Source organism: Oncorhynchus nerka, linkage group LG16 (assembly GCF_034236695.1).
Source record: "Oncorhynchus nerka isolate Pitt River linkage group LG16, Oner_Uvic_2.0, whole genome shotgun sequence".
NCBI classification, from domain to species: Eukaryota; Metazoa; Chordata; class Actinopteri; order Salmoniformes; family Salmonidae; genus Oncorhynchus; species Oncorhynchus nerka.
Genome location: NC_088411.1, coordinates 45,282,549 through 45,301,924, shown reverse-complemented (window position 1 = coordinate 45,301,924; position 19,376 = coordinate 45,282,549). Strand labels below are relative to the sequence as shown.

The 19,376-nt window shown below is 44.8% G+C and overlaps 1 protein-coding gene across 1 annotated transcript in view; it reads right to left on the bottom strand.

The window, feature by feature from the left end:
* Positions 1-19,376, bottom strand: part of LOC115127045 (cAMP and cAMP-inhibited cGMP 3',5'-cyclic phosphodiesterase 10A-like) — a 129,020-nt gene that overhangs the window by 90,040 nt on the left and 19,604 nt on the right. The window contains exon 3 of the mRNA XM_065002334.1: positions 8,568-8,605. Within this exon, the coding sequence (XP_064858406.1) occupies positions 8,568-8,605 (38 nt within the window). The remainder of the gene's footprint in view (positions 1-8,567; positions 8,606-19,376) is intronic.

Below are 19,376 nucleotides of genomic sequence, written 5' to 3'. Positions count from 1 at the left end.
CACTGTACCAGGGGATGGTCTGGTTAATATAGCACTGTGCCAGGGGATGGTCTGGTTAATATAACACTAACAGGGGATGGTCTGGTTAATATAGCACTGTGCCAGGGGATGGTCTGGTTAATATAGCAGGGGGCAGTCTGGTTAATATAGCACTGTAATAGGGGATGGTCTGGTTAATATAGCACTGTACCAGGGGATGGTCTGGTTAATATAGCACTGTACCAGGGGATGGTCTGGTTAATATAACACTAACAGGGGATGGTCTGGTTAATATAGCACTGTACCAGGGGATGGTCTGGTTAATATAACACTAACAGGGGATGGTCTGGTTAATATAGCACTGTACCAGGGGATGGTCTGGTTAATATAGCACTGTATCAGGGGATGGTCTGGTTAATATAACACTAACAGGGGATGGTCTGGTTAATATAGCACTGTATCAGGGGATGGTCTGGTTAATATAGCACTGTATCAGGGGATAGTCTATGAGGAAGATTAAGTTGCATATGTGCAGCAGTCAGCAAGAAAGTATCTCTAGATTGTCCACGAGGAGCTTCGTTTTGTACTTCCTGTGCCTTGTCATTTATATAAAAAAAAAAAAATTACATCCAAGGGGTACTGTACCTATGACCTCTGAGGCCAAAGAGACCTCTGCATTTGGGTGGGGGCGGCTGTGAAACTCTACTGCCATTGTTGGGCTCATACATCTCACTTCACACCTCGCTGCAAATTGAAGTTGGAGCCGTTGTCTCTCCTAGTTAAGGTTGGTAGCCTTAATAACTTAGCATTCAAAATATCAATTCAATTCAATACAAAAGGCTTTATTGTGATGTCATTATCGGGTATTGTGATGTCATTATCGGGTATTGTGATGTCATATTGGGAGACATTTTCAAACATAAAAAAAGAAGTGAGATAGAACATAAACAACAGTGAAATATCAATAAGAAATTAACAGTAAACGTTACACTCACAGAAGTTCCAAAGGAATAAAGACTTTTCGAATGTCATATTATATATATATATTATTATTATTATATTATGTATATATAGAGTGTCGTAATGATGTGCAAATAGCTCAAGTACAAAAGGGAAAATAAATAAGCATAAATATGCGTTGTATTTACAATGGTGTTTGTTCTTCACTTCACTGCCCCTTTCTAGTGGCAACAGGTCACACATCTTGCTGCTGTGATGGCACACTGTGGAATTCCACCCAGTAGATATGGGAGTTTATCAAAATTGGATTTGTTCTCAAATTCTTTGTGGGTCTGTGTAATCTGAGGGAAATATGTGTCTCTAATATGGTCATGCAAAATTGGCAGGAGGTTATTTTGTTGTGAGCACATAACCTGTCTTCTCTTGAGAGCCATGTCTGCCTACGGCGGCCTTTCTCAATAGCAAGGCAATGCTCACTGAGTCTGTACATAGTCAAAGCTTTCCTTAAGTTTGGATCAGTCACAGTGGTCAGGTATTCTGCCGCTGTGTACTCTCTGTTTAGGGCCAAATAGCATTCTAGTTTGCTCTGTTTTTTGTTAATTCTTTCCAAAGAGTCAAGTAATTATCTTTTTGTTTTCTCATGATTTGGTTGGGTCTAATTGTGTTGCTGTCCTGGGGCTCTGTAGGGTGTGTTTGTGTTTGTTAACAGAGCCCCAGCACCAGCTTACTTAGGGGACTCTTCTCCAGGTTCATCTCTCTGTAGGTGATGGCTTAGTTATAGAAGGTTTGGGAATCATTTCCTTTTAGGTGGTTGTAGAATTGAACGTCGCTTTTCTGGATGTTGATCATTGGCGAATATCGGCCTAATTCTCTTTTGGTGTTTTACGTTGTACATAGAGGATATTTTGGCAGAATGCAAAATGCAGAATGCTTCTAGGTTGGTGAGCAGGACCCCAGACCTCACAACCATAAAGGGCAAAGGGTTCTATGACTGGTTCAAGTATTTTTTGCCAGATCCTAACTGGTATGTTGATTTGATGTTCCTTTTGATGGCGTAGAATGCCCTTCTTGCCTTGTCTCTCAGATCGTTCACAGCTTTGTGGAAGTTACCTGTGGCGCTGATGTTTAGGCCAAGGTATGTATAGCTTTTGGTGTGCTCTAGGGCAACAGTGGTAGAAACTGTTTAGAAGCTTCTTGGACCTAGACTTGGTGCTCCGGTACCGCTTACAGTGCATTAGGAATGTATTCAGACCCTTTGACTTTTTCCACATTTTGTTACGTTACAGCCTTATTCTAAAATGGATTAAATAAAAAAATGTCCTCATCAATCTACACACGACCCTAAGAAAAAAAACTGTTTTTTTTGCAGTTATTAAGAATAATAAACAGAAATACCTTATTTACAGAAGTATTCAGACACTTTGCAATGAGAATCGAAATTGAGCTCAGGTGCATCCTGTTTCCATTGATCATCCTTGAGATGTTTATCCAACTTGGAGTCCACCTGTGGTATATTCAATTGATTGGACGTGATTTGGTAAGGCACACTCCTGTCTATATAAGGTACCACAGTTGAAAGTGCATAACAGAGCAAAAACCAAGCCATGTCCAATTTGTAAGTCGCTCTGGATAAGAGCGTCTGCTAAATGACTTAAATGTAAATGTAAATGTAATGTCGAGGGAATTGTCCATAGAGCTCAGAGACAGCATTGTGTCGATGCACAGATCTGGGGAAGGGTACCAAAACATTTCTGCAGCATTGAAGGTCCCCAAGAACACAGTGGCCTCCACCATTCCTAAATGGTAGAAGTTTGTAACCACCAAGACTCTTCCTAGAGCTGGCGGACGGAGAAATCAGGGGAGAAGGGCCTAGGTCAGGAAGGGAGGTGACCAAGAACTCGATGGTCACTCTGACAGAGCTCCAGAGTTCCTCTGTGGAGATGGGAGAATTTTCCAGAAGGACAACCATCTCTGCACCACTCCAACAATCAGGCATTTATGGTAGGGGCCAGACGGAAGCCACTCCTCAGTAAAATGCACATGACAGCCTGCTTAGAGTTTGCCAAAAGGCACCTAAGGACTGGGCGGGGTCGAGACCCAGGGTCTCGAACTTGATGACGAGCTTGGAGGGTACTATGGTGTTAAATGCCGAGATGTAGTCGATGAACAGCATTCTCACATAGGTATTCCTCTTGTCCAGATGGGTTAGGGCAGTGTGCAGTGTGGTTGAGACTGCATCGTCTGTGGACCTATTTGTGCGGTAAGCAAATTGGAGTGGGTCTAGGGTGTCAGGTAGGGTGGAGGTGATATGGTCCTTGACTAGTCTCTCAAAGCACTTCATGATGACGGAAGTGAGTGCTACGGGGCGGTAGTCGTTTAGCTCAGTTACCTTAGCTTTCTTGGGAACAGGAACAATGGTGGCCCTCTTGAAGCATGTGGGAACAGCAGACTGGGATAGGGATTGTTGGAAATATCCGTAAACACACCAGCCAGCTGGTCTGCGCATGCTCTGAGGGCGCGGCTGGGGATGCCGTCTGGGCCTGCAGCCTTGCGAGGGTTAACACGTTTAAATGTCTTACTCACCTCGGCTGCAGTGAAGGAGAGACCGCATGTTTTCGTTGCAGGCCGCGTCAGTGGCACTGTATTATCCTCAAAGCGGGCAAAAGGGTTATTTAGTCTGTCTGGGAGCAAGACATCCTGGTCCGTGACGGGGATGGTTTTCTTATTGTAATCCGTGATTGACTGTAGACCCTGCCACATACCTCTTGTGTCTGAGCCGTTGAATTGAGATTCTACTTTGTCTCTATACTGACGCTTACTTTCTGAATGCATTATGTATAGTTTTTTTCTCTCGGGCAACGGTGTCTAAATAGAATTTGTATTAGTGGTCATGGCAACTGGACCTTTTTTGGAACACCATTATTTTGGTCTTACTGAGATTTACTGTCAGGGCCCAGGTCTGTCAGGGCCCAGGTCTGACAGAATCTGTCCTGAAAATCTAGGTGCTGCTGTAGGCCTTCCTTGGTTGGTGACAGAAGCACCAGATCATCGGCAAACAGTAGACACATGACTTCAGATTCTAGTAGGGTGAGGCCGGGTGCTGCAGACTGTTCTAGTGCCCTCGCCAATTCATTGATGTATTTGTTGAAGAATATCTCTCTCCCTTTTTCTCTATTCCCTGTCCTCCTTCCCTCCCTCATCCTGCTAACTGTCACACACACACACACACACACACACACACACACACACACACACACACACACACACACACACACACACACACACACACACACACACACACACACACACACACACCGTCCTATACACCGTCAGTGATCTCTTAGTGCTGTCCATTAGCACTTGGTGGCTTGATCTCTCTCTCTCTCTCTCTGTCTCTGTCTCTGTCTCTCTCTCTCTCTGTCTGTCTCTGTCTCTCTCTCTCCCTCTCTCTCTGTCTCTGTCTCTCTCTCTGTCTCTCTCTCTCTCTCTCTCTCTCTCTCTCTCTCTCTCTCTCTCTCTCCCTCTCTCTATCTCTGTCTCTGTCTCTCTCCCTCTCTCTCTCTCTCTCTCTCTCTCCCTCTCTCTCTGTCTCTCTGTCTCTCTCTCTCTCTCTCTCTCCCTCTCTCTCTGTCTCTCTGTCTCTCTCTCGATCTCTCTCTCCCTCTCTCTCTCTCTCTCTCTCTCCCTCTCTCTCTCTCTCTCTGTCTCTCTCTCTCTCTCTCTCTCTGTCTCTCTCTCTCCCTCTCTCTCTCTCTCTCTCTCCCTCTCTCTCTCTCATCAACAACAGTTCTTACCAAACTGAGTGTATTTTTTTTGCGTTCCAGACCATATTGAGTGTGTTCCTTTCAATCAATGTTTTATCATCTCAGACTGTATTTCTTTATAAATAAATTCCCCAAAACAGAAAGCAACGTTTTATGATATATTACAATAAGGAGTCATGTCTTACAGTTTTTCTCAGTCGCTTTGGTGCATTTCTTAGATCAAAAGTGCAATTCTTGATACTACTTGTACAAATTCCAAATCATCTAGTCACTTGTGCACATCATTAAAGCAATTTCTTATTCCTTTTGAACAAATTGCAATTGATAATGTACAAGTGTCAGCTTTTTTTCCACATTATCAATTGCTCATGTCATGTTGATCAAAATATAGTAGATGGTTCTCTGTTGAATAGTCTTACCCCTCAAAACATCTAGGCATTCGTTCCTTGCATAAGCCATTACATGCCAAATTGTTGAACTACTTGTCATAAACTGTCAAGCATAGTTTTACACATTTCTATTAGACCTTTTGTACAAAAACATGAATTGATGAATCGTGCAGGTGAAATTGACCCTCACTCATGAAGGAATGTAAAGTGTTAGTTCAACCAACAATCAACCAGTTGTCTAAATTGCTCAAAGGTGCATCTCATGAAGAATCAATTGGCAAGCATATATAGACAGACTACAACACAGAGTTGCAATTTTCCAATAATGGATGGACCAGGAAACGAACAGGGTCAACAGCCAAGAGGAGGAAGAAGAGGAGCAAGGATGCGTGGTGGAAGGCAACACAGAGGAAGAGGCAGAAGAGGACATAGGCGCATATCTGATGACATAAGGGCCACTATTGTAGACCATGTTGTCAATCATGGCCTTACAATGGCTGAGACGGGTTGAAGGGTGCAGCCGAATATTGGGAGATCAACCGTGTCCTCAATAGTTCAAACGTTTCGAAGAGAGAACAGGTATGTCCACCAATGTACACTGCACTGTTACTGTATATAAGCAGTATACTGTATACTTCCTACAATGCTTCATATTACAGTAGTCCACTTGTATTTCACAGCATACAGAAATATACTCTATACAGATACATACTGCACCTTACATGCACCCACCTGTATGTTTTACAGTAACATGTGTGTTCGCATAGTTTTTGTCTATGTGAAAGTGTGCAATGCATCACTGCATTTCCCCACATAGGACCGGTGGCAGAGTACGACTTTTCACACCTAAACAGGAGGAGGCTATTTGCACCATGGTCCGAGTAAACAATGCCATGAGACTCAGGGAAATACAAAGGACCATTATAGAGGACAACGATGTCTTTGAAAACATCCATACGGTTAGCATCTCAACCATCGACAGGTTGCTGCATAGAAACCAGATGAGTATGAAACAGCTGTACCGTGTACCATTCCAAAGGAATGAGGACAGAGTTAAGGAGCTACGGTACCAGTATGTACAGGTAAAAAATATATCTATGTAACTACTTTACAGCAACATTTTATAGTGATACATAGTACAGTAAGCATAAACTGCACACATTTCCATTGCTGTGGAAGGAACATACAATATATGTACATTTTATGTCACTCTTCCTTACCAAAACAAATTCAACTGTGTGTTCTGGGATATAGCGTATAATGGAGTTGGAATCAAGTGAACCCTCTCACAACTTTGTATACGTGGATGAGGCTGTCTTCAACCTGACCAAATGCAGAAGGCGGGGTCGGAATATCATCGGTCACAACAGAGCTACTGTGGATTTGCCAGGCCAACGGGGAGGAAATATCACCATGTGTGCTGCTATTTCGGAGCATGGTGTCCTAACCCATATCCACCTTATAGGGCCATACAACACCCAGCATCTACTCAACTTTTTAGAGACTCTCTACAGGGCTCTCATCCCTGATGATAAGAGGGGTCTGCTTAGAGAGGATTTGTATGTGGTAATTTGTGATAATGTGAGTTTCCATCGATCAAACATAAGGCAATGGTATGTGACCCACCCGAGGACGCTCATAGAATTCCTCCCACCTTATTCACCATTCCTTAATCCAATTGAGGAGTTATTTTCAGCATGGAGGTGGAAGGTGTACGATCGTCAGCCACACACACAGAGGACCCTGCTGGCTGCAATGGATGCAGCATGTGAGGACATCACAGTAGACGCCTGCAGAGGATGGATAAGGCCTTCCAAAAGATTCTCTCCACGTTGCATTGGAAGGGAAAATATCCGGTGTGATGTGGATGAGAATATGTGGGCCGACAGACAGGAATGTCTGGATGTGTAGAGACAGCACAACAGTGCTGCGGGCAAAGTTGTGCCTTAGGGGTGGTTTCCTGTGTTTCTTTCTAATTTAGTTGTTTTTCCCTTTGTGCCCCTTTGGGTTGTCCAGTCTCTTTCAATCAATAACCCACATACAGTAATATGTAAATAGTACTGTTGAAATTGATATATGCCATAGAAGTGCAGCCTTGTGCATTTTCAATACAGTAACTGTCATCCAAACTGTAGCCTAAGTTTACATCAGGTAATACTGTCAAAGTACACAGTTACATTGACAACATGCCTAAACATTTTGACGACCTTGTTCGTGAACAATGACTCAGTGACTTATCATTCTGATGACACTGACATGATCATTGGCATGAATATTTACTTTTGAGAGATGTACTAAGGACTTTTAGTGACTGACTAGCTTTAGAAACACATCTATTGTATATTGCAGTTTGTACAAATAGTTCTGAGAAATGCACTTATTATTTTGCACATGTTACAGATGACGCTAAAAATGCACCAAAGCGACTGAGAAAAACTGTAATCAAAACTATTTCAATTCTTCACAGGTTTAACATTTAACCCGTTATTATTATTATTATTATTATTATTATTATTATTATTATTATTATTATTATTATTATTATTATTATTATTATTATTATTATTATTAGGATTATTATTATTATTATTATTATTATTATTATTAGGATTATTATTCAAATAGCACCGACGCACTTGAAATAAGATGAGATCACATTTGTAGGGGATACCTTATGGATATTAGTCTGGTTGGATGCTACATAAAAAGTTAAAACAGACAGACAGACAGACAGACAGACGCAGACAGACGTAGAGACACAGACAGACAGACAGACAGACAGACAGACAGACAGACAGACAGACAGACAGACAGACAGACAGACAGACAGACAGACAGACAGACAGACAGATAGACAGACACACACACACACACACACACAGACAGACAGACAGACAGACAGACAGACAGACAGACAGACAGACAGACAGACAGACAGACAGACAGACAGACAGACAGATAGACAGACACACACACACACACAGACAGACAGACAGACAGACAGACAGACAGACAGACAGACAGACGCAGACACACAGACCGACATACAGACACACACAAAGACAGACAGACAGACAGACAGACGCAGACACACAGACCGACATACAGACACACACAAAGACAGACAGACAGACAGACAGACAGACAGACAGACACAGACAGACAGACGCAGACACACAGACCGACATACAGACACACACACACACACAGACAGACAGACAGACAGACAGACAGACAGACAGACAGACAGACAGACCGACACACAGACCGACACACAGACTGACAGACAGACAGACAGACAGACAGACAGACAGACAGACAGACAGACAGACCGACACACAGACCGACACACAGACCGACACACAGACCGACACACAGACAGACAGACAGACAGACAGACAGACCGACACACAGACCGACACACAGACAGACAGACAGACTCACAGACCGACACACAAACGGACGCAACACTTACCCTGCTGCCTTCTTTAGCCGATGATGATGATGACGTGTCTGAAAGAAGAAGATAAAACAAGCTGTTACACTGCAGTGGAGAAGGAGACAAGGAAACAGGACAAAGGAAACAAGGAGACTAGCTAGGAGACATGGGCCCAGAATTCATGTGCTCATTACAACAAAACTCAGCAAAAAAAGAAACATCCCTTTTTTCAGGACCAAAGAAAAATCGTAAAAATCCAAATAACTTCACAGATCTTCATTGTAAAGGGTTTAAACACTGTTTCCCTGCTTGTTCAATGAACCATAAACAATTAATGAACATGCACCTGTGGAACGGTCGTTAAGACACTAACAGCTTACAGACGGTAGGCAATTAAGGTCACAGTTATGAATACTTAGGACACTAAAGAGGCCTTTCTACTGACTATGAAAAACACCAAAAGAAAGATGCCCAGGGTCACTACTCATCTGCGTGAATGTGCCTTAGGCATGCTGCAGGGAGGCATGAGGCCTGCAGATGTGGCCAGGGCAATAAATTGCAATGTCTGTACTGTGAGACGCCTAAGACAGCGCTACAGGGAGACAGGACGGACAGCTGATCATCCTCACAGTGGCAGACCACGTGTAACAACACCTGCACAGTATCGGTACATCCGAACATCACACCTGCGGGACAGGTACAGGATGGCAACAACAACTGCCCGAGTTACACCAGGAACGCACAATCCCTCCATCAGTGCTCAGACTGTCCGCAATAGGCTGAGAGAGGCTGGACTGAGGGCTGGTAGACCTGTTGTAAGGCAGTTACTCACCAGACATCACCGGCAACAACGTAGGTTATGGGCACAAACCCACCATCACTAGACCAGACAGGACTGGCAAAAAGTGCTCTTTACTGACGAGTTGCGGTTTTGTCTCACCAGGGGTGATGGTCGGATTCGCGATTATCATTGAAGAAATGAGCGTTACACCGAGGCCTGTACTCTGGAGCGGGATCGATTTGGAGGTGGAGGGTCAGTCATGGACTGGGGCAGTGTGTCACAGCATCATCGGCTGAGCTTGTTGTCACTGCAGGCAATCTCAACGCTGTGAGTTACAGGGAAGACATCCTCCTCCCTCATGTGGTACCCTTCCTGCAGGCTCATCCTGACGTGACCCTCCAGCATGACAATGCCATCAGCCATACTGCTCGTTCTGTGCGTGATTTCCTGCAGACAGGAATGTCAGTGTTCTGCCACTGTCTGGGACCTGTTGGATTGGAGGGTGAGGGCTAGGGCCATTCCCCCCACAAATGTCCAGGAACTTGAAGGTGTCTCGGTGGAAGAGTGGGGGTAAAATCTCAAAGCAAGAACTGGCAAATCTGGTGCAGTCCATGAGGAGAAGATGCACTGCAGTACTTAATGCAGCTGGTGGCCACACCATATACTGACTGTTACTTTTGATTTTTACCCCCCCTTTGTTCAGGGACACATTATTCCATTTCTGTTAGTCACATTTCTGGCATACCCACAACGCTGGCGTATCAAACGCCATGCTTTACCAACTGAGCTGCACGGGGGGGACCTTAATTTGAGCCAGTTTGCTACAGCAGGAAAATAGTCAGTAAATGTGAATTATTACGTGGATTAATAATAATAATAATAATAATTCATGGACATTTTGATACATATTTATTATATTATTGATACTATTATGACCAACAGTTTGTGAATTCACTGTCTGGTCTGATAATCAATCAATGTCATTTAGTTTCACTCAATCTCTGTCTGTGTAGGCTATTTGGTTAAATGGTTTCTGGCTGGTAAAAGTGGAGGTGGTATAGCTAATCTATTCCTTTGTTCAACTATCACTGATCAGAAACATGTAGCGTGCTATAATGTATCCTAAATCCCCGATCAAAAACATTTAGCATGCTATAATGTAGCCTAAATCCCTGATCAAAAACATTTAGCGTGCTATAATGTAGCCTAAATCACTGTTCAGAAACATGTAGCGTGCTATAATGTAGCCTAAATCACTGTTCAGAAACATGTAGCGTGCTATAATGTAGCCTAAATCCCCGATCAAAAACATTTAGCATGCTATAATGTAGCCTAAATCACTGTTCAGAAACATGTAGCGTGCTATAATGTAGCCTAAATCACTGTTCAGAAACATGTAGCGTGCTATAATGTAGCCTAAATCACTGATCAGAAACATGTAGCGTGCTATAATGTAGCCTAAATCACTGATCAGAAACATGTAGCAGTGTAGTCCTGTGGTTATTGAAACTTCAAAAGCCTGCGGAGGAAGTTGTGAAATATGAACCTGAGACACACATGCTTTTTGAAAATAGGATTAATGGGTGTCATGATGAAGATAAGTCTCTACGCTCCCTAACAAAGTGGAGTTGGAATGAAACATGGATCAAAAAAAGCATCTGGTCCCCCTCCCATTTTGTGTTATCCATTTGGTAGTTCCGATTTTTGTCTCATCGCTGCAACTCCCCAACAGACTCGGGAGAGGCAAAGGTTGAGAGCAGGGTTGGACCCTTTGGGCTGGACCCAAGGTAATAGTTGATACAATGTTTCAAGTTCGTTGCAGACAGGCCAGGCCAATGTGATTTATAGGATATTTATTTTTATCAGGATATTGGAGGCTGCAATGTTTTTATTTGCTAGCTTTATGTAGCCTATTTTTTTACATAATTGGCAATAGAAGTTAGTTTTTAAGTTTGCATCATTTTCATTTAGAATTGGATAGAATTTTGATTACTACAAACTACATGACAATGATTTTGAGATATGACGACATTATTATAAATTAAATTAAACTGTTTCACGAAAATGCCGCATGCAGATTGGTAGAAATTGTAAGATAAACTAGCATTCCACATGAGAAAGGTTGCCAACTCCTCGTGTCGCATCTTTACCGGGCAACTTCAGGAGAGTAACGTCAGAATCCAGCAGGAGCGGGAGGAGAACAGTTGGGTCAGCTGAATTTTTTTAAAATTCTGGCTATCTAGATCTCTGACACCCTCTTGAGGCGTTTGACTTAAAGCATTAGACAAGCTCAATACATATACAGTAGTTGATTTCATTAAAACACATGGGGTGCATCTATCTATGGATAAAACAAGTTTAAAAATGTAGACCCAAACGATTGGTGGAAAGAACAGATGACTTTCGGTCGACCAAGATTTTGTTTGTTTGTCGGGGACAGCCCTACTGATCGGGTCGATGTGTCTTGTCTGTGTTTTGAACAAAATAACTCATTATTTCATTTGCATGCCGCAGCCATGGTTACACAAACCTTTAACATCAGCCTAATTAAACTCTATGTATGTTATTTTTATTAGTATTTTGTTTCTTCTTATGTATGTGTCTAAACCAATAACAATTTGATAATTATTTATGATTTTTTTTTTTTTTAAATAATTTTTACAGCCAAAATACCATAAGTCCTATGTGAAAGCAGCATTTGTAACATGTGAAGGGGGCTGTAATTGTCCCGAAGGAAGACAGAGCTGTCGTGTGTTTGTTGTTTTAAACATTCCTTCAGAGAGCACTGGCTTTCCAAACCTAGCCCAGGGAGCTATTTTAGACTGAAGCACAGCAGTAAGTCCTCACAATGACGTCAATGCAGAAGCACAATGCTATAGGCCCAACCCCAACGTATGTGTGTGTGTGGGGGGGTGGGACCTAAAACCATAGAACAAGGAAAATACTCCCTCGTGGTGACGTTTTACAAAAGCTTTAGGGTTGTATTTACAATTAGGGTTAGTGTTAGAATTAGGGTAAGGGGTTAGTGGTTAGGTTTAGGCTTTGGGTTATGGGTTAGGCTTATGGGTTAAGGTTAGGGTTACGGTTACGGTTAGGTTTAGGGTTAGTGGTTAGGTTTTGGGTAAAGGGTTAAGGTTAGGGTTAAGCTTAAGGTTAGGTTTAGGGTTAGATTTACGGTTAAGGGTCACAGTTAGGTTTAGGTTAGGGTTAAGGGTTAGGGTTAGGGGTTAGGGTTAAGGTTAGGGTAAGGTATACTGCTATAGGCCCAACCCCAACAGCAGACCAAGACTGAATTACAACTGTAAACTTACTATATGATACCACACACATACTGCATACTACCACACACATCCTGCATACTACCACACACACACACACATACTGCATACTACCACACACACACATACTGCATACTACCACACACATACTGCATACTACCACACACATCCTGCATACTACCACACACACACACACATCCTGCATACTACCACACACACACACACATACTGCATACTACCACACACACACATACTGCATACTACCACACACATACTGCATACTACCACACACACACACATACTGCATACTACCACACACATACTGCATACTACCACACACACACACATACTGCATACTACCACACACACACACATAATGCATACTACCACACACACACACACATACTGCATACTACCACACATACTGCATACTACCGCACACACACACACACACACACATACTGCATACTACCACACACACACACACACACACACACATACTGCATACTACCACACACACACACACATACATACTGCATACTACCATACACACATACTTGTAAAGGCCCAACCCATCTACAAGTCCATGCTAGGTAAAGCTCTGCCTTATCTCAGTTCACTGGTCACGATGGCAAAACCCACCAGTAGCACGCGCTCCAGCAGGTGTATCTCACTGATCATCCCTAAAGCCAACACCTCATTTGGCCATCGGTAAATAGCCACCCAATTTACCTACCTCATCCCCATTCTGTTTTTATTTATTTACTTTTCTGCTCTTTTGCACACCAATATCTCTACCTGCACATGCCCAATTGATCATTTATCACTCCAGTGTTAATCTGCTAAATTGTAATTATTCGCCTACCTCCTCATGCCTTTTGCACACAATGTATATAGACTCTTTTTGTTCTTTTTTCTACTGTGTTATTGACTTGTTAATTGTTTACTCCTGTGTAACTCTGTGTTGTCTGTTCACACTGCTATGCTTTATCTTGGCCAGGTCGCAGTTGTAAATACACACATACTACCACACACACACACACACACACACACACACACACACACACACACACACACACACACACACACACACACACACACACACACACACACACACACACACACACACACACATACTGCATACTACCACACGCACACACACACACACACACACACACACACACACACACACACACATACTGCATACTACCACACACATACTACCACACACATACTACCACACACACACATACTGCATACTACCACACACACACACATACTACCACACACACACACACACACATACTGCATACTACCACACACACACATACTGCATACTACCACACACACACACACACATACTGCATACTACCACACACACACACACATACTACCACACACACACACACATACTGCATACTACCACACACACACACTACCACACACACACACACACACATACTGCATACTACCACACACACACACACACATACTACCACACACACACACACACACATACTGCATACTACCACATACATACTACCACACACACATACTACCACACACCCTCCCTCCTCCTATCCTCTAATACTCCATACTACCACACACCCTCCCTCCTCCTATCCTCTAATATTCCATACTACCACACACCCTCCCTCCTCCTATCCTCTAATATTCCATACTACCACAGACCCTCCCTCCTCCTATCCTCTAATACTCCATACTACCACACACCCTCCCTCCTCCTATCCTCTAATACTACATCCTACCACACACCCTCCCTCCTCCTATCCTCTAATATTCCATACTACCACACACCCTCCCTCCTCCTATCCTCTAATATTCCATACTACCACAGACCCTCCCTCCTCCTATCCTCTAATATTCCATACTACCACACACCCTCCCTGAAGATCCTCTAATAACAACACATACAGGCCTGCGGATTAATGACTGTTGCATCGTGACACTTTAAAGGAAATAAATACCACACATACAGTTAGTCAGTATGAACAAGCTTCCTCATTGGTCAGTCAGCATTAACACTGTCACAGAGACATAGTCCAGTAGCCCCTCTGATAGTAACATATATTAAGAGACAGTGAGAGGCCCACAGTGCTCTGAGAGAGACAGAGAGAGAGAGAGAGAGAGAGAGAGAGAGAGAGGCCCACGGTGCTCTGAGAGAGACAGAGAGAGAGAGAGAGGGAGAGAGAGAGAGAGAGAGAGAGGGAGAGAGAGAGAGAGAGAGAGAGAGAGCGAGAGGCCCACGGTGCTCTGAGAGAGACAGATAGAGAGAGAGAGACAGAGAGAGGCCCACGGTGCTCTGAGAGAGACAGAGAGAGAGAGGCCCACGGTGCTCTGAGAGAGACAGATAGAGAGAGAGAGACAGAGAGAGGCCCACGGTGCTCTGAGAGAGACAGTGAGAGGCCAACAGTGCTCTGAGAGAGACAGAGAGAGAGAGAGAGAGAGGGGGAGAGAGAGAGACTTTGACTTTTGGTCTTTCTTTATTGAAACATTCTCAATTCATTTAAAACTCACCCCCCCACTCCTAAAATAAAAAAATAAAAATATATCCTGTACAAATCACCATACACAAAAAACCTCTCCTACAACCGTATATCCAAAACATCTTCCCCAGCAATACAGACAGCCCCCCCAACACACCATATCTCCTCAAACATCTCCACACATTTGATCATTTTATAGAACTCAAACTCAACCCTAAGGCGCGCAGAGACCATCCCATTAAACAGTAGTAAAGGGTCTGTTATCCCCCACCTTTGACCCTGTTCCTCCTTGTTAGCCAAATAGCTAACTTTGCCTGAGCAAACAGAAAATTCAACAAAACGCATTTTTCTTTCTCCTTACTCGAATACCTGTATCCCATTATAAACATCCCAACAGCAAAACCACCCCCAACCTGTCACACAGACATTCCAACAGAGACATTAATGGCATTAACCTGGTGCACACAGAAAACACATGAATTACAGTTTCTTTCATTTGACAGAAAGGACACCCCTGCCCAATTCCCGGATCAACCCGTGCCAACCAGCTGTTAGTGGCCAGGGCTCCATGAAGAACCCTCCACTGGAGGTCCCCTGACCTCTTTGGTACTGGGGGTTTGTAGAGCGCCCTCCATCTAAAACCCACCATACTCTCCGCCCCACATACCCCCTGCCACTGATGTGCCTTCACTCCTGTTAGGCTTCTAATGCTCCTAACCTTAACACAGAGGTTGTAGAGGGCTTTACCTCCCACCCCCTCAAACTCCCCCAGGCTCGGAGTGTTAAAATCTAACAAGTCCTCCAGACCCCCTTGCCAGTCTCCAGTCTCTGCCGTCACTTGCAGTGGCGGGAACATTGGTGGCCCCTCTCCCTTTGGCCTCTCAAACACCCCCTTACCGGCTCAGACAGTGCCTCCTGGACCTCCTCCAGGAATCTCTCCAGCAGCCTAAGAGACGTTATTCCTGTTTGTTGCGCCAAGACCTCCGGGGTTTTCCACCCCTCCTCTCCCAGCAGTCTCAGGTCACCCAGCCTTTGTAAACCCCCTGCCATCAGTTGCCTCTGCAGGTTGGCCGACTGAACCGATCTCAAAGGGATGGCTGGGTTGTGGAAGATAGGCTCCTCCCACACCCACTGCCCAGGCTCCACACCCCCTTCTCGTGTGGGTCTTAGCAGCTGCCAGGCCCTCAGCACCGCAGAGTAAAACTCTGAGAGACCTGCTGTACTCAGCCTCTCCAGCTTCATGAGGAACAGCTGCCGGTCCAACCCTAATCCGCCAGCTCTCCTCAGCAGCGCGCATGCTGGTTCCTCCAGCCAACATCAGTGTGGTACAGCAGTCTCTGCACCGCCTTTAGTCGGAAAGCAGCCATCCTGCTCTCCAGTTCCACCAGGCCCTGTCCTCCTTCGTGTACGGTCATGTACAAAACTGCTGCCTTCAGCCAGTGATGTCCCGACCAAAAGAAATCCACCAGCTTGCGTTGCAGGTCTGCAAGCAGACCGGCGGGGGGGTTGAGGACAGCCAGTTTATGCCACAAGGAAGATGCCACCAGGTTGTTGATTATCAGCACCCTCCCTCTATATGACACTTGGGACAGGAGCCACCTCCACCTGGCCAGTCTTGACACCACTGCCTGTGACAGCCCCTCCCAGTTCTTGCTGACCCACCTCTCCGAGCCCAGGTACACCCCCAACACTTTAAGCCCTTCACAACCCCACTGCAAACCCCTGGAAGCAGAGGAGGAGCCCTATCCCCCATGCCCCACATAACAGAGCTTTGCTCTTTCCCCAGTTTACCTTAGCTGATGAAGCTCCCTCGTACACCTTCAGACTGGTCTCTAGTTCCTGCATATCTTGCCCATCCCTGACCATCACAGAAACATCATCTGCATATGCTGAGACTGCTATTCCTGTCACCACATCCATGCCTGTCCAGCACACTCCCCGCAGTCTCCTGCGTAGCAGTCCTAAAAAAGGCTCAATGGCTAGTGTGTACAGCTGCCCAGATAGAGGGCATCCTTGTCTAATCCCCCGTCTCACCCAGACTGGCCTACTGAGCCCCCTCCCACCTTAACCATACATGACGCCCCAGCATACAACAGCTTCACACAGGTCACAAAACTCTTCCCAAACCCAAACACAGACATCACATTAAACAGATACTCATGATCCACTCTATCAAAAGCCTTCTCTTGATCTAAAGAGACCAGTCCAAAGTTCACATTAGAACCTCTCGACAAGTCCAACATGTCCCTAATCAAGAACAAGTTGTCCGTGATTGAGCGTCCCGGTACACAATATGTCTGGTCCTTGTGTATTATAGAGTCCAGATGGGACTTCAGTCTGTTAGAGAGGACCTTGGCAAAAATCTTGTAGTCCGCACAGAGTAATGCCACAGGCCTCCAGTTCTTAAGTTCACACAAGTCCCCTTTTTTGGGCAGGAGAGTCAGAGCGCCTGACGGCAGCTCATCGGCAACTCTCCTACCCCGACGCATTCACGCAACACGCAAAAGAAATCCTGTCCAATTGTTCCCCAGAATTTTTTGTAAAATTCCACTGGAAGTCCATCGACCCCGGGTGCACGACCGGGGACATCTGGGTTACTGCCTCTGCCAGTTCATGTGACAACAGAGGAATGTCCATTTCATCCCTCTGTGCCCGAGAGAGCTTAGGGAGTCCTTCGAACAAGACCTGAGCACACATAGGATCACACATTTCTGCCCTATACAATTCAGTATAAAACTCCACAGTCCGCTCCCGCATCTCCCCCACCACAGAGGTCACCCTCCCATCAGACAGCCGTAGACAATGCATACCCTTGGCTTCACTGCTCTGTCTTTCCAAACCAAAGAAGAAGGAGCTGGGAGCATCCATCTCCTTGAGCATGGAGAACCTAGCTCTTACAAGTGCTCCCTTTGCTTTAACCTGGAAAAAACTGCCCAGGTCCCTACGTAGTCGGCTAAGTTAGCCTGGAGGCCTACATTGCCTTGCCCCACCATCTCTACCTCCATCTCACTAATACACCGCTCTAGTTCCCCCAATACTCTCCTAGCCTCTGAGGATGAGAGAGCTGTGTACTGTTGACAGAAAAGCCGAATTTGCACTTTCCCCACATCCCACCATTGACTCAGAGACTCATACTCCTCTCTTCGCTGCCCCCATCTTTCCCAAAAAGTCTGGAAACCTGAGCAAAAGGTGGCATCTTGTAAGAGCTTTACATTGAACTTCCAATAAGATGCCTGCCGGGGCCCTGGTGAAATAGACAGCCGAGCCATGGTTATGTGGTGATCCGAAAACCCCACTGGGAGAATGGTAGCACCCAGCAGCCTATTGCTCTGATTCCTGGACATGTAAAAACGATCAAGTCGAGCTGCACTCACCCTAGCCCCAAAAACCTTCACCCACGTATACTGTCTTGTGTTTGGATGTTTAGTTCTCCAAACATCCACTAGGTCAAACTGATTAAAGATGTCCCTTAACACTCCCACTGACACTGAATGAGGCTCTTCCCCATTTCTGTCTTTTGTAAAATCCATTGTACAGTTCCAGTCACCTCCGATCACCAGCGTCTCCTCAGGCGCTACTTGTGAGAGTTCCTGTCTAAGACTCCCAAATAGAACCCCTCTTTCTCTCCCTGTGTTAGGCGCATACACATTTATAAAGACAAAAACCATGTTGTTAATTTCTGCTTTAACAACAAGCAACCTACCCCTACACACCTCCTTTGAGGAGCAAATTTTTACAGCCAGACCCGGTGCAAAAAGGACTGCCACCCCTGCACTAAGATTTGTCCCATGGCTCAACACACTTGCCCCTTTCCACCAGAGCCCCCAATCAACTTCATTCACCACATCACTATGAGTCTCCTGCAGAAACAACACCTGTACTTTTTTTTGTTTTACATATTCACCCAACACACTCCTCTTTCCCGCATCTCTGGCGCCATTTATATTGAGCGAGCCTACCCGAAGAGTCTCCATAAGAAGTGGGAGAAAAGCCAGCAGAGAAATAGACCAATAGCAAAGCTCAAAAAGCCCCAGTGTCAGTAAGAAATTAAACATTTAAACAGTGTCTGAAGGTAAACCTTTACGCACTATTGTGACCCACTTCCTCAACCTAAACCGTTTCCTGGGTGAGAGGACACCATGCCCCTCATTTCTCATAGCATGTTGTACTGATCTTACAAACTTTCTAGGATCAGGAAAAAAGTCTCAAGATTAACTTTTTTCCCCTTAGTCTCATTCAGGAACCTTGTCAGTTCTCTCAACGTGTACTTAGACCCCTC